At 40.2% G+C, this 17,364-nt stretch overlaps 1 protein-coding gene across 1 annotated transcript in view; it reads left to right on the plus strand.

Annotated features, from left to right (window-relative positions):
• Positions 1-10,769, plus strand: part of ACVR1B (activin A receptor type 1B) — a 50,517-nt gene extending 39,748 nt beyond the window's left edge. Inside the window, exons 4-9 of the mRNA XM_018570384.1 lie at positions 17-247; positions 2,475-2,642; positions 2,739-2,895; positions 4,879-5,003; positions 6,350-6,480; positions 9,402-10,769. Of these exons, the coding sequence (XP_018425886.1) occupies positions 17-247; positions 2,475-2,642; positions 2,739-2,895; positions 4,879-5,003; positions 6,350-6,480; positions 9,402-9,527 (938 nt within the window). The 3' untranslated portion in view covers positions 9,528-10,769. The remainder of the gene's footprint in view (positions 1-16; positions 248-2,474; positions 2,643-2,738; positions 2,896-4,878; positions 5,004-6,349; positions 6,481-9,401) is intronic.
• The last annotated feature ends 6,595 nt before the right edge of the window (positions 10,770-17,364 follow it).

Below are 17,364 nucleotides of genomic sequence, written 5' to 3' on the forward strand. Positions count from 1 at the left end.
CTTTTCCCCACAACAGGATTACCGCTTTTTGTTCAGCGCACTGTAGCAAGGACAATAGTCTTACAGGAGATCATTGGAAAGGGTCGTTTTGGTGAAGTATGGCGTGGCAAGTGGAGAGGAGGAGATGTGGCCGTCAAAATATTCTCATCAAGGGAAGAGAGGTCATGGTTCAGGGAGGCAGAAATCTACCAGACGGTGATGCTGCGACATGAGAATATTTTGGGATTTATTGCTGCAGATAACAAAGGTATGGTGGTACTAGAGTATAACAAAACTGAAAAGCATGGAAATTAGGCATTCACGAATGATATCCAAAAATTACAAAAAAACTTCTAGGTTGCATCTACATTCATGCAACATGCTCACTGAAGTGCATTTCATATCCAATCTTTGACAAAGATGTAATACTTTCATGCCCTGCTAAATGATGCATCCACACACATACACAAATATCCTCTCTCCTGGTCTCCCTGCACTGCTATTGGCATTACATTTTTTTCATTGATCCCCTCTTGCAAGGCAAAACTGGAAGTATTTATCTCACAGCCTTATGCCCTGAGTGTTCCTCTTTTCCCTTCACAGAAATATTAACATTAATATTTTTAAAAACAAATTAATCTCTGGGTTGAACTCAATGGACATGTGTCTTTTTTTCAACCTGACTATGTAACACATTATAATCCACAAATTCTTCTGTAACTATGTACTGTATAGAGACTCCTTTAATTCATAGATCCAAACAATCCTGCATATATGGACTCTTATATGATGTTATACGGAATGTATCACAAAAACAGTGCTTCATTTCATTAGACCAGCCATCGCAAACAGCTTAAATGTCAGTCTTTCTCACTTTCTTGTACTCCAATAGTGTTTAAAATTAAATCGTACAATGCACATCATAATTGTACTTATCTGCATCCAGGCCAACGTTGCACAATGTCCATCCTTCTTCCACATATCTCGCAGGGCAATATTAATCCATCCAATTTAAATGACAGTCCCTTTAAATTCGAGTGCACCAAAGCTGTTGCTTCTTTCTGCCATGTGACTCATGGGGGTTTGAGTTCTACTGCACCATGTTTTGCTTGAAGAAATTTGATCTGGATGCTTAACACATCCTCTACTTGTTAAATCCCAATTATTCCCTGGCTGAGACAGCTAACGCCTAGCCCATTTGGCTACAACTAGCATACCACTTGCCCCTTCCCCTAGGTACAAAAAGCCTGTAAAATTATGTCACTATAGATAGGGAAGAACACAATGATTGCATCAACGTTGGCTTAAAGAAGTTTGTCTTGATTAACTTTTTTACCTTCGAAGGTGTTTATTTTCTTAAACACCAAATGCAGGGTGTAGCTATGGGGGCTGTTTGTGTACCTACATATGCATGTAGACATTTAGGTTGGTGGGAGAAAACAGTGGGGTTCCACTCGGTGAGGTTTGGCGCATTTGCTGCCCTTTGGTTGTTATATGTGCATTGTGTGTTGGCATGGGAGGGTCCCTGCTGGCTATTGTATTCAGACAGCTCCAGGTGTCGCAGAACAGATGCAGTCACTGTTTGACAGTTTCCCCCTGACTCAGTTGATTTTTAAATCGACTTTTGTCGAGCCGAGTGGTATCAATAGGTACACTCACGGCTTAAATATTGGCCGATTCAACCGAGTATTTATGCATATTCTTTTGCAGTGCACAAAGAAGAGTATATGAAGCCAGTGACCCTAATCTCAAGGTTGTCTTTTTATGTTTATGGGCATCTTCAGTTACAAAGCTCTTTGCCACACTGGCAATATACATTTTACATGCTGTGATCAACAAATCATGATTTTAAAGGAGAACTATGGGGTTAGGGCTTTTCCCCATAGTTCTCCTAAGGGTAACAGGAGGTCACAAACTAGCATCCTCCCGTCACCCTAAGCTCAGTATACCGCTAGACGCCGCAGCTGAAACGGATCCCGACAATTATGTCTGGATCCGCCCAGCTGCGTGAGTGACAGCTGGCTCTGCCTATCTAGCGGCAGAGCCAGCTGTACCCTCCCCCGTCCGTTCCGCCAGTCAGCGCTGGAGGATCGGAGAGGGGAGGGGGGAATGCAGCCCCTTCCCTGTCACGTCAGTGAGCGAACGCCGGTATGTGTTCGCTCACTTCCCGATCTACTGAGCCGACCTGTGACAGTTTCATTGTCACAGGTCGGCAAGAACTAGCACCTCATAGTTCTCCTTTAAGAAAGCTCACAGGCTTGATGCTTTAGTGTATGGCATGGAGGGTTGAATTTGTCATCCTAACATGAGTATCTTTGGACAGAATTTTCTTTGTAAAGTGATAAGTAGAACATTCTTCATCTTAAGCTACGTTGTTTTCCAACCAGCACTTTACATCCATCCCCTGTGAAATTGTAGCCGTCTTAGCACATTAATAAGCAGATTAGCGTTGCAATTCCACTGGTAAAATGGTTTATTGGATTAACGTTTTGCAGACAATGGAACATGGACCCAGCTGTGGCTTGTCTCGGATTACCATGAACACGGCTCACTGTTCGACTATCTGAACCGGTACACAGTTACCATTGAGGGGATGATAAAGCTTGCCCTCTCAGCAGCCAGTGGCCTTGCTCATCTACATATGGAAATTGTTGGAACTCAGGGTAAGACCTTTTCTTCGTGTATTGCTCCATTTTCATGTTCCAGAAAGGTCTCCTTAATTTAGGGCAGAGGTAATTTGTTTATTTCTTTTTTAATAGGAAAGCCTGGAATTGCTCACCGGGACCTCAAGTCGAAAAATATCCTGGTAAAGAAGAATGGAGTGTGTGCGATTGCTGACTTGGGTCTTGCTGTGCGCCATGACTCTCTGACTGATACTATAGACATTGCTCCCAATCAGAGAGTGGGGACCAAACGGTGAGCCTGATCTCTGTCTTCTGCTCACAACACTCTTTGTGATGTAACTTTGTGTTTTAGAACTTGTCAAGGAAATTGTTGCAAGATTGTAAATGTCGCTGAAATTCAGAGCATATCAGCGACATTTACAAATACACATCATGGGAATTGAGAGTAACTCTAAACGGAGTTATTTGTCAACAGATTAGGAGTCTTTTTAACTGACTTTTTAACCTCTGCATATGTATGTCTGCAAATCTGCACCCTTTTTCATGCATTTTCATCATTATTGTAGTGTTTCTCCCACATTGAACATGTTTTAAAGCTAACATTTGCTCAGACACCTTTAAACATCTGACCACTTGCCACCTCGATCCAAATGTGCAAGACATGGAGCTGCATGTCTCTGCTGACCCAGGAGCTGAAGCTGTTAACTTCAGAGCTTAAGCCCACCATATGTCACGATCTGACTGTATAATCTTTATGCAATCTTCCCTCAACTTAACAAAACAATGTAATGTGAAAACCTACCCAAGCTATCCATTCATATTATATCCATTCAGGCAGGCCTTTGTGCTCCATGGTTTTTGAAAGATCTAAAGGACGTTTTACAGGCAAATTGTAATGTTTGATGAGCTTTTTAATTATACCCATAATAATTTAAGGTTGCTCTGTAGCACAGCATAACCATAATGCTACATGGGAAATCCTGATGAATTATTTTACATATCATTGGGATATTCTCTAGTGGTCTGGTGGTCATTTTGTCTTATTCAGCTTTGCCAGGCCTCTCCTTCAATAGTAGGTCACCATTATAATCAGTTGACTACCATGTATCCTAGAGAACCCCCCATCCTTCCCAAGGTCCTTAATGCACTGCTGCTATTCTGTGAGCATCAGAATCAAAGACAATTGTGTTTTTAGCACTTATCCGTTTCTCTTACTTTCCTGCAGCTGCTGCTCCTGGCCACCATTAGAGGAAGCTGTATTGGGATAAATGAACATTCCATCTCTTTTCTTCAGCTCCCTCTAGTGATGGTTGGAGATAAATGTAATCTTACATCTGCAAGGTTGGAGACCCTGTGAAACCTCCACATATTACTAAATGCAGCTGACGACTTTGAGCAGACTGCAAAGTCAAGTAAGAATAAGTACGCTCAAGGTGCTCTTCCACTCTTACAAAAAGACTACGACCAGAGTCTAGAAAGATTTTTGAATCTTTTTTCCTATACTTCCCTATTACTATTCTTTTTAGTTCCATCTGTATTGCCCGCTCCTCTCTGGGTCCTTTTTTTTTTTTGGGCATCTGAGATGCGTGCTGACGTCACATGGGGTAACGCTTTCATTGTATTTAACCTCTCTTCGCTTTCTAAATCATGTGTTGACCCGGTGGTGGTGACGCTTTAATTGAGTTGACTGTGTATCCATGTACAGTATCTCACAGAAGTGAGTACACCCCTCACATTTTTGTAAATATCTTATTATATAATTTCATGTGACGACACAGAAGAAATGACACTTTGCTACAAGGTAAAGTAGTGAGTGTACAGCTTGTATATCAGTGTACATTTGCTGTCCCCTCAAAATAACTCAACACACAGCCATTAATGTATAAACCGCTGGCAACAAAAGTGAGTACACCCCTAAGTGAAAATGTCCAAATTGGGCCCAATTAGCCATTTTCCCTCCCGGTGTCATGTGACTCGTTAGTGTTACAAGGTCTCAGGTGTGAATGGGGAGCAAGTGTGTTAAATTTGGTGTTGTTGCTCTCACTCTCTCATACTGGTCACTGGTAGTTCAGCATGGCACCTCATGGCAAAGAACTCTGAGGATCTGAAAAAAAGAATTGTTGCTCTACATAAAGTTGGCCTAGGCTATAAGAAGATTGGATATAAAATGGATATATTCATCTTTAGGACACAAGACTGTCTAGCATTGCATGTTTTCTACTTTTCTTTGCATAGTTACAGATTAATATGCCTTTCTTTATTTTTCATAATTCAGATATATGGCTCCTGAGGTGCTGGATGAAACTATAAATATGAAACACTTCGACTCATTCAAGTGTGCGGACATCTATGCTCTGGGATTAGTTTACTGGGAAATTGCCCGTAGATGCAGTGCTGGGGGTATGTCTGTTTTATTCATTTATGGATATCTATGGTTTAAATGTTTCCCAATGTAAAATAAGCTAATAAAGTGACATCTACAGTTTACTTGGATATACATTTTGATTGGATTTTTTGGTCAAAATAAAAATAGGGAAGGATAATACATTTTTAACCCTTTCGCTGCCAATGACGTATGCTGTGCATCGCTAGCAGCGTACCCCTGTAAACAGACTACTGGCGGTTATAGCTCTCTTTTTACCTGTGTGAAGCAGACTGTCTGTTTTACACTGGAAGTGATTCTGGTGGCTGAAAAGCCGCCAGATGACTTCCAGGGGCCGCTAAACACTGAACCCCCCTATGTGATAGACTATAACTTCAATAACAATTAGCAGTTATTCAGAAAAAAAGTCAGGTCACACACTGCAAGCTTCACTGAAAAATTGATTATAGCACACAGGTATACATCTTCCTGACGTGGATCTGCTTCACTCTGACATGTTTCACCCAATAATGGGCTTAGTTATAGGACTATGACTACATACGACTTCAATATAGAAATACATATTTATTTTTTGGGGAGGGGGGGGGGGTTTATATAATGAATACCCTGGTACATTGATGACCACTAGATGGAGAATTTGCAATTGAAATTTAATTTAAAAAAAATATAAAACAACAAGCAATGCAACACATCAAAAATTACTTGCTGGACAATGTTGCAATAATACCTTGAATATGTAGTTACTGAAAATTTCCATTACATGTACACAAAGTGTTCAGGTTGTCAAGTACCAGCTGATGACATTAGTGAGGCTTTAACCCCTTCATGACTGAGGCCTTTTTTTCATTTTTTGTACCCATGTTATATTCCAGATTTTAGGCCTGAAAATTACTTAAAACCCCCCAACATTATATAATTGCGGGGGGGGCCCTTCTTCGGGACGCAGAAGCGATCTGGCGACAGGTAAGTTGCCAGGATCGCTTCTGTTGTAAAGCCGACAGTCGGCTCTACAAGTTTAAACAGAGTCCCGGCGGCAAAAGTCACCGGGAGTCTGTTTAAGCAGCCCCGATGCTGGCGACGTACACTGTACGTCGTCAGTCACGAAGGGGTTAAGCACCATACATCTCACTCCTGTATAGACCAAGCACTTCATTAACTACAGTTCTGCATAATAAAAGATATTTCTATGCAGTGGCATGTGTAGGTTGTTCCTTTTCAGTGAAATATACTTGACATGCACATACAGTTATATCCATTAACCTGCGTAGTTTCTTTCCACTACGCTCCGTATTTTAATTTAAAGGTTTGCAAACAGATGCATTTATTCTTTTAAAAAATGTCTTATATTTATTTGTGTTTACAGGTTTTCATGAAGAATATCAGCTTCCATACTATGATTTGGTACCGTCAGATCCTTCTATTGAAGAAATGCGTAAAGTAGTATGTGACCAGAAATTACGACCTAACATACCCAATTGGTGGCAAAGTTATGAGGTAAGTGCTTGTGGTTGCTAAATGCACTGCAGGCTGGTCACTCCACATGGTAGTATGTTGTACTGTACATTCAAATTATGTTTTCAAAATTCAATATAAAAGGCCACACTGCAAGGCTACATTTTCCTTGTGATCACACCACATTTCAGCTTATTAGAACTCAAAGGACAGCCTGTTATCTGAGTACTTTGGAGCTGTTCCCCTCCATACACAGCTATCCCTGTCATTGTATGAGTGCACACACCACAGACACACCCGCTAGCAATACCTGACTGGTATTACAGGGGCAGCTAAAGCTGCTTGAACCTTAAAGCTTACTGAACTGGAGAGTATCATTTTACTCTTGAGTTCTGTGTTGACTGAAAAATTCCTTTTAGATGGAAATTTGGATAAATTCTTTATACGAGTCTGCGGCTTTTCATGTATCCAGTTCATAATAGTTGTAGTTGACCATATTTAACTGGACTTGTTTTGTATTGTTGAAGACATTTCACCGCTCATCCAATTGGCTTCTTCAGTTCAACTGAGTGTCGGCAACATTTTCCCGCATTTGTAGCCACATGGGTAACTTTGTCACCTTAACCCAGATACCATGTCTCAAAATGTGTTGAAGGAGATGTAATAGTACAAGACATCACTGGGGTGTGAAAGTTGTGAGGATGCCATGTTCTAGTTAACGTAATAATACATTTACAATGGTGCCATGAAGTCAGAAATAGGTAAAAAGTCTTAATCACAAAAGTCTAGTTTAAATCTAATTACAACTTGCTTTTCACATCAGGAGAGAGGCAGAATATCCAAACCATATGATCTCTAGGTGGCAGTATTAAACCAAGTGTACCCTCTGAAAATTCTGTATGAAGCGTAGTAGCAGAAAGTTGAAAGGAGTTAATAGCATGCAAGTTATCTGTTAAATGCAAGGAGATTGAACATTTCAATGACCAAGGTAACAAGCTCCATTTTTTGTATTCTATAAATGGATAGACATACAGTTTGTCAGAATCAGTGACCCTCTTGTAAAAACCCAAACTCCAATCCAGCCTGCAGGAGTTCAGTACTGTCATACTTGAATACTTAAAGGCCCATGCACGGAAACAGGGAACAATTGCCCTTTTTTCGGTGAGCTGGGCACCTGTTCATATAACTGCATTATTTAGTCATTGGCTGCATCATGTTTATTAACAACACTGGCTCAACCAGACCAGTTCATTAATTAAACCTGTCTCACTAATACCGCCTTTATATTCAGGTAAATTAACAGACGTGGGAGAGTCCTCTCACGTCACATTTTGATGGATTACTCCTATTTATGTACAATAAACTATTTGAAAGACCTACATCAGGAGTTCTTAATGGGAATCTGTTAGATCAGGAGCTGCTACTAGTTATTATGGTTTAAGGCCGTATTCACATCGAATTTAAACACGTGTAACTGCCACACACAGCATGTTAATATGCAATATATGTACTTTGGCGTGCATTGCCATTTATTCTGGATGGCACCCCAGCACTCATCCTTTATGTATTAAAAACTAACAGAAGACACATGCAACAAAGTTTCAGTTACACTCAGCAAACACTTTTAAAAACTCACCCCTTCATTTCTGATCAACACCCTACTTCACCATTCACGCGTCCCCATCACACAAATCAGCCTTCAGTAACTGCACCTACAACCCCCATACCCTCCCATCCCGCTCTCATCCCTTCCGGTAACCAGAACTTGTAGATATGGACTGCCTTAAAGGAGAACTATGAGGTGAGTGCTTTTCACTCACCTCATAGTTCTAGCCGACCTGTGACAATGAGACTATCACAGGTCGGCTCAGTAGATCGAGAAGTGAGCTAACACATACCGGCGTAGGTCGCGGCATACTGAGCTTAGGGTGACGGAAGGACGCTAGTTTGTGTCCTCCCGTTACCCTAAGGAGAACTATGGGGAAAAGCCCTAACCCCATAGTTCTCCTTTAACACAACACGCAGCAAAGCACGTAAAAACATAGGTGTGCTGAACCTGGATTCATTACCCAGTGAGGCAGTGACCCAGAAAAAGTGAAGTCTTTACTTATCACTGCCTGCATGACCGCACTAAAGCCTGCACCTTTAAGCCTTGTGCCCTGGCAGTCATTCATTAATGCCTAAATCCACACATCACATTTATAATGTCAATATGAATCGGTTAATATGAGAAGAGTGTTAAAACATTATTTAGGTAGACACATATACAGCTTTCAATTGAAAAACATATTTTTATTTTATAAAAACCTCTGCACTGTCTTTATTATAGGCTGACAAATTGACGACAACAAAACAATTTTAACACTCTAATTGTATTTGACAATTACAGCATTAAACAAAAGCACACCACCAGCTTTAGGCACATACTGCACTGGTTTCCGATTGTTGGTGGTGACCAGAACTGTCAGTGACCGCAGAGTAGACAACTAGCCATGCACAGGATTGGCTGCTCTGGGCAGACTAATGAAATTGTATATTTACCTTGTGAGTCTGTACTGTAAATTATTCAGTTATTTGTTTCCTGACGGTTCTGATTGTAGCTGCCTTTTTCAATAAACCGTTTTCTTAAAAGTATGTTGGGGCATTACTTTTATTTACCCCTAGAATGTCTCGGCATCAATGTTTTTCTTTACCTTGTTACTGTAGTGAGAAGAGGCTTTTATTCCTTTTATATTATCACCAGGCTTGTACAATTCTTGCACAGGCAGATGTTGGGAGGTCAGTTCCTACTGACATAGACACACCCCAGAAATACATCTCCCTAGAGATCTTTGCCTCCAGTGTGTGAGCAGGCTCTTGGGATCCAACCAGCACATATTGGGTTACTGCACTTACAATGAGGCCCTAGATGTGTCCGTTCGGCAGTCTTTGTTGACTGAAGTTTGTTTTTCTTTACTGAACAGGCTCTTCGGGTGATGGGGAAGATGATGAGGGAGTGCTGGTACGCCAATGGAGCAGCTCGCTTGACAGCTCTGCGCATTAAGAAAACACTGTCACAACTCAGTATACAAGAAGATGTGAAGATCTGAAGCCGCTCACAAAGCCCCTGAGAAAATGTGGAAAAAATGTCATACAAGCTGCCATGATGTAGTACATAAGTATGAGGCCTACCTCAACGTTTCTTCCCAGACAACTGCCAGTTGAACAATGGGGCCTTTGGGCCAAAATGGAAGAGAACAGCACACTTCAATTAATTATAGGTTTGGGTCTGAAACAGAAACTTTTTTGTTTTTTTTTCTATTTTTTTTCCCTTTTTCTTAATAGCATGAAGATAAAGAATCCGATTCAGGTGACTGCCGCATTGCCTGATTTTTCTTTTCCTCCAAATGAAATAACCATGGTGGCACCCCGTTTCCATCTGTGAAGGGTAAAATCCACTTCAGCTAACTTGGTCCAAATGGTTCAGGGTATTGCCTAGCATACCAGACCATACTCTCCTTACTGGCTCAGGTCCCAGTAAGCAAGCTGAGGTTTCTCTTGGATTTACCCCATTCACAAACGAGGAGACTCCCCTTGCAATGGATTGTGTTCTTACAATTCAGGCTTTGTACAGAATGACATTGGAGCTTGGAAGCAAACACTACACTATCCATGTAGACCCGTGTCCGTGCATGTGCAAGGGTGTGTGTAGCTATTTTTGGACCTGTGTTTTTGTAGGTGTACATGTGAGCTTGTCTGCATGCGCAAATATAAGAAAAAAAACAACAAAAAACTCCACTTTTTGAAGTGTCTGTACGTAGATCACCTGACACTTCATGTAAAGTTTGCATACAGGGCCACTTGTCACATTATTATTATTATTTAGTTTTCTTTTCTTTTGCGAAGCAACAAAATCCAAAATCTGAGCTTGTCTGAACATAACACTAAACATCCACTTACCAGAGGAGCGGAAAACAATGATGGTGAAAACCTATTGGCAATAGAAATGTTTTAATAAAAGACCCTCAGCTTGTGCTGTCCCAGCGGATGTGAAGCGAGGAGGACAACCTGCAAAAATCCATCATCATTTGTAAATGAATCTCAGGTGTCAAGCATTTGCCAACAGCAGGGATTTTAAATGTTTGTGCTCATCAAATAGACCGGCATGGAGCGAGGTGTAGATCCTTTTCCGGCCTGCCTTTGGGAAAGAACTGAAAAGAAGCAAAGCTTTAGTCTTTTGGTCTTTTTGATCAGCGACTTAGAAAAATAAGAGCCTGTTTCGGTCGGCCAGGCCAGGCTCCAGCTGTGTCAGGTTGGAAGCAGGGTTGTTATGTGAGCGACACATCACATTTTAAAACAGGATCTTAGTTGAATGGGAGGATTCTTTTGGTTCAGCATCTACAGTACAATAACTCTGAAGCCATACGTTTTAACTGGAGTGTCTTTTGTCTTTTTTGTTTCTTTTATTAATTTAGGATGTATGGGGGAGGGTGGATGGGCAGAGTAGGGATTTTAACATTTTTTATTAAGTATTTTAATTCTTTGTAAAAAAGAGAAACAACAAAAAAAATCAGAATATCTCTCTATCTATAAATATAAATATATATACACATGCATATGTCTAAATATTACCTCTCAGTCTATTGTTTGTATAGAGATCACACTAAAAAACCAAAAGCGCCAAGCTATATTTACACTGGAACTATTTGTACTTATACATGGAATTTTCTTCTAGACGCTGGATTGGTCCTCACAGTTACATGTCACATTTTTTATAATGCCATGTCGTCATTGTCTGTTTCTTCAGGTGTACACCATTTCTCTGTGTGTATCCTTATATATTTTGTATTACTTTTTTCTTTTCTCTCTTTCTTTTGGCGTTCTGTGCAGGATTGTTATGAAACTCCCAGTTATTTTGTCCAAGGTGCTTCTAAGCCTCACACAGCTCAGTAACATAGTAACGTGAAGCTGGCTTGTGCATTAATGAGGCGTGTTTGTTACCTTTTTAGTGTTTTGGAGGTGCAGTGCGTGTGCTCTGTGTCCGTCGAGCTGTTGTATTTGTCTTAAGCATTTGTCATTAATCTTTGTTGTGCAATTTCTAGAGAATGCATTTACACATATATGCAACATATCATCTTCCTCAATTCAATTAGGTGATATTCAGCGAGGCTTTGAAGCAAGGGTAAGATTGGCCAGCATCACACCCTGAGGTTTGCTGTGGAATCCGTTGTGATAAAAGGCACTGATGCCCATTTTTTTTTTGTTTTCTTGCATAGAAGCAGCAAGCATTATCTGTCTGCAAATGCATTGCAGTGTATTAGCTCTATGCAGTATGCTCAGATGTGCTGTAACTATATAAACCAGCCATTTTTTAATATTTCGAGAGGAATGTAAGCTAACCGAATTGGTTGCTGTAGGTTACAGTATGTTTATTACATAAAACATTGGCTTGGCTTTAATATTTGTGCTCCTTAGGCTGATAAGTGTGAAAAAGGCAGGAGACTATTGTAAAGCTTATATAATGCACCACTGGAGGCATTTGTGAAGGAATGAGCATAGGAAAATGCTGGTGATGCCCATACCAGCCACTTGGATATCAATTGCCACCTTTGTGGTATTCAAATGTTGAAGCCGATCTCTGGTTGCCATGGTCATCCCCGGTTTTTCTGTGCACATATTTTCATACATGCCTAATGTGTGCTTTGTGTAATGTAGGAGCATCATCCTTTTGGGAAGAAAGCCAACCAAAGTAGACCTTAAATTGAAACATGCTGGCACATTAATATTAAATAATGCATTAAATGACTAAAGAACTGTGCCAGGTGCATGGTCCTGGCTCCAGCTTGCCATTAAAGTGTACATATCTGTACTTGCCACCAACAGTGACGTATAGACACAAATAAGTGAATGAATGCTCTTTACTGACTCCTTTGGCGAATTTTTCCTGGAGCAAAGGCCTTAGTTATGTCCCAGATTGCTTTGTTTGCCTTATCCAGGCGGACTCTTTGTGCCAACCCTCCTTTCTGAAATGGCTCGAGCCACCATAGGCAAATTCCTTCCCACCCTCAAAATCATTTTCTTGCCTTTTTAAGCCGATTTGACTCTTTTTGTGATTTAGATTTCAGTGGTCTATCTAAAGGCCACCTGGGAGGTAAAGGCTTTAATTGTCAAATTTCTTCCATTGCTTGGTCCCCTTCATTCAGTGCCTATAGGGGATCAAGATCATCCTGTGCAATAGAACCATCCATTCTAATTACTTGCATTTTTTGTTTTCTTAAACACTTCATGATAAGTAGCAGAATTTAGAAGGCACTTCTTCTCTTGGGCAGTATTCCAGGTATTTCTTTTTCATTTTTGTCCAATGAATATGTGCCTTGTTCACCTACTTTAGCCATCTCAGTGCATCCATGTGGGCTTCTGTTTGGTCACAAAATGCATTATTCTATAACCACTACATAAATTATTTGGAGGTCATTTCTGTTTTGTTTTTTTCCTTTCTGGCATGAAAGAATAATCATCTCAGCCTGCTGTGGATTTTTTTGGGGGATTTGCTAAAGCGTCTTTTGTTAGAATAATGGCCCTTTTTTTTTTTAATGTATATAATGTGACTGTTTTACAGCTGTCGGCTGAATGGTAGTTTTTAGGCCATAAGCACATAATTTAGTAATAGTCACATATTTTTTTTAAGTTGAATTGTAGCATGAATTCTAATCATTTCTCAGGATGTCCGAAAAATGTTTTACAGTAATCAGAAGATAGGTACATAATCAACAGGGACAGCAAATTTCAATGATTTGTATCGACTGCTCAGCTCTGCTGTAATAAACGGGGTCTGTTGCATAAAAATGGCCCCGTTTTTGAGGCACTTGGGTATTCACTGAATTTTATGGTTGATGTTATCAATATCTGGAATCTTTTGTGTAAAGTGAGACCTGAAATACAGAATTTGTACAGAGCATAGAGTAAATTATTGCTGCTGCTTGAAAATAAATTATATTGACTATGTAGAGTCACTGTAAAGCGTGCTGCTACATGAATGATGTAGAGAGTGTGGGAAATTTACTGGTTGTTTCCAAAAATGTTTAACATGTATCTATACCCAAGACTTCTTTTTTTTTTTTTTTTTTTTTTTTTTTTTTAGAACCCATCAGGTTTTACTGCTATGAGAAACTTTGTTGGAGAGATTTCCCCTCACTTTCTATTCTCGGGCAACCTTTTTACCATACAAGAGGTGAGGGGAAATCTGCACCAGGAAGACCGACAACTGTTAAAAAGCTGTCAGGGGTGCTGTAAGTTCCCCTTAGTGACTTAGAAGTAAAAATGCTTTTTGTCTGTGTTGCTGTTAGAGAATTTTTCTTGTCCTGGGAACAACCTTTTTTCCAGGCAGGAAATAAACCGATCTCTCCAAAGCAGCTGCTGACTACAGTAAAACCTAAGAGGGCTTTCCATCCTTTCCTACTCTGTCCAAAATAACTAAAAAAAAAAAGTTTTGGCTATAGATGCACTTCAAGTAGAAATGCTAAGCCCCATATAATAGGATTCCAGACCTGTTCTATGAAAGGGAACATGCTAGACATAAACGTATAACCATGCAGAATGTACATGGAGCCATTTTGAAACTGGACCATTGATGATCATGTGTTTTATTCACTAGGATCACAGTCTCCTTGATCTAATGAATACCTAGTGTATGTATAGAATGGCCCTGTATTATTCTAGAAGGCAAGAGTTATACTGGTGATGAAATCTCTCTGGTGCTGAGAGATTTAACTACCCATTGGCAGTATCCATATTTGCAACACATTAAAAGCAATATAAGATAGAAGGCAGCGGGTAGTGAAATCTCTCAGATGCAAAATTGCCAGTGTAGCTTAGGTTTTTACATCACCTTTTAAACTTTTTTTATTTTTGTATTTAGTATAATACTAAAGGGCTTACCCGCTCAAATTCTTAATCCAGAAGCCTACCTTTTAAAATGGGCAACCTACTGTTGCAACTTGGTACTACAGGCTAACCATTGAGAGATTAAAGGAAATGTCATCCGAAAGATCAATGGCCTTGCACTGCTGGCCTGCTTTTGAAATGCTAGTTCCTGTTGTTAACATGCTTCCTTTTGGCGTAAGTTCTTTCGGAGTCGCAAATGCTGATTAGGCCAGAAGAGACGCATGACGCACAGGGAATTAGTATTTTCAGACTTACAGCTATGACGGACCATGCTTTCTCTCAGGACAGGTTTTATTTAATGATGCCTAGATGGCTGAAAGGCTAAAATTGGGGGAAAAAATCGTTTTTATTTTTGCACTGTGATATTCACTGTAAAAATGTCTTCTTTACTAAATACCAATAAAAATCATGTTTAGTGATTTAAGATGAGTTCTTTACAGATGTGTTCCTTCAGGTATAGGTTTTCCATATTTAATCATAAAATGCAGTGAAGTTCTATTGGATTGACTTTTAAAGCAATCCTTATAGAGCTGGGGAAAGATATGATGTGTTGAAGTCAGATTCAAAATGTTGTTGCCACACTGGCTGTACGGTGTTGGCTTTAGAAGAGATGAATTTGGTACTTCTCTTACCATCCAGGTTTTCATTGTATTGGAAAGAACTGTAAAAGAACCACTTAGACACTTTACCTCCTCAGTATGCAATTGTAAATACAATGTATGATAGAAAATCTTTTGTTAATATAAAAAGCTGTCCAATTTCTGCTGTACATTAAAAATTTGTTTTATTCATGTTATCCGCATTTTCATTTTCTTTAAAGACCTTGTTTAAAATAGATGAGATGTTTAAAGCTGAACTCCAGGATTCTCTTTTTTTTTTTAAACTTCCATTGCTCAAGCTTGGTTATATCTGATTCTTCTTATTTCAAATTAGGAGGGCCACTGGGGATGCAAGTCTCTTCTGCATGCTGCTTGAGTGACATGTCTGCATACTGAACACTGGGAGTCACTCGCTCAGCACCCCTGCCATTCAGAGAAAGTCTTCTATTTCTTTTCTCAGTGAATGGGCTGTCTCTGATTGGACGAGGCATAGAGAGGGTGTGGATGACATGACAGTTTAGACTAACCGAACCTTATTTATGATGCGGAAGACCTTGGTGTGCGAGGCCCAAACTGCCAGGCAGTTCCACAAAATATGCGGATGAGACTATTCAATCGAAAATGAGAATCGTTGTCAACGATTCTCATTATCGATCAGTTGGTTTGGGTCCCCTAGTTCTCAACTCCGCGCTGGAAGCTGGTGTTTCATTGGCTCTGTGTCCCCTTCTGCAGGGATTGGACGGGACACAGACCCCTTGCAGCCGGTGCCCAGTGGTGAGGAGAGCTCCCCCCAAACTTCCTCTGCCCAACCCCTCCCTGCCACCTCAGTCACATTGGTTATGCAGCTCTCTCCTCCCCCCTGGGAGCAGGCTGCGGTCTGTGTCCCCTCCGGTTCCTGCTCCTGTCCCCTGCCTGTATCGGAGCTGATCCAGCGCTCAGCGGGTAGGAGAAAGCGGTCGGGAGGTCAAACGAGGTGTTGCGGGGAGGAGAGCTGCGGGATGATCAGCAAATATGTGAACTGTAAAGTAAAACCAAAATTTACATTTCAAAATAATAAAATGAAATAAAACCGCCCTCCCTGCAATTATTTAAATTAAAAAAAATGAAAAAAGTCATTTTTGGCTTCGGCCTGACAAATTCGGATGTGGAAGGTGCATTGTGGTGCTTTTCATTTCAATGATACCCCAAACGTGCCCCCCGCCGGCAGTACGATTGCCTGCACTGGAACATGTGCTACCGCAATACCATGAGTTCCAGTGTGGTGTGATCGCAAAAAATGTACATGCAGTTTTAGTATGAAGCAAACTTTTTTTGTAACGCTTCATTTGGGTATTTTAAATTTAAGGATGGTATTTAATATTTTGAGTTTATCTGATTAATCGAAAAGGAAATCATTAGTTGCAGACCTACATGAGACACGAGCTCTGCACAGCCCTGAAACAAGAGGACATGTAATTGGAAACAAACTTGTGTATCCTGCCCGGCTCGAAGTACCTTTGGGAACCCCTTTGTAGTTAGTTTTCAGGGCTGCCACGCAAATAGATATGAATTCATTATTTCCCAAGTCCCAGCCCTCTTTGAGAGTGATATTGAGGTCAGCTGCCCGTTTTATGAGTGTGGGGCTAATTGAGTAATCATAGTAAAACACAATGCAAACCTGGAGAGTGAAAATCCAACAAATATGCCTGCTCAAAACATGAGGAAAGGTGGGAGAGAAAGAGTTCCAACCCTACTGATATAAAGTTTTAAATTTTTTTATTTTAGATAGGATCATAATAAGGAAAAATAAAAATACATAAGCGTGTATATTACTATATATTAGAGTTTACATGATCTCAGTTATTTTTTTTTATTCTTCTCTGGGTGCTTCGGTTTTATTCCAAAACCACATAAAAATACATACATATTGCTAGGATAACTGGCTCTAGACGGTGACAGGTTTTTGTTTGCACTCAAAATAGTCAACCGCCTGAATTTGTCTGGCCTGCCTGCTCAATTATTAGAAATCTTCAGGCTACGTGCTTAGATAGCTCAGTGCAGGTTCTGGAAACTTTTGGGAAGAAGGTCTGTCCACAGAGCAAGACTACAATTACAGAGAAGAGCTCAGAGGAACAGGGTTACAGGCAAGTATGGTCTATTACAGAAAAGTTCAAGAAGGGGATCTGGAAAAGCTAAGTGCACTTTTAACGTTAAACCTTAAAAACTTGCATTTCTGTACGCATACAAATAATGAACCATGCAAAGGATAGGTAGAATTAGACTTAAAAGAAAACCTTATAAAGGAAGTAGTTCTAGTGGGTTGATTATCACTCCACATGTAAGGGGTCATTTGTTGGCCACCATCTCAAAAATAGTAAGAAGGAAAAATATATAATATGGGACTTTAAATATAGCATTCACGACT

This window comes from Nanorana parkeri, unplaced genomic scaffold, assembly GCF_000935625.1.
Source record: "Nanorana parkeri isolate BGI_ZX_2015 unplaced genomic scaffold, ASM93562v1 scaffold1526, whole genome shotgun sequence".
NCBI lineage: Eukaryota > Metazoa > Chordata > Amphibia > Anura > Dicroglossidae > Nanorana > Nanorana parkeri.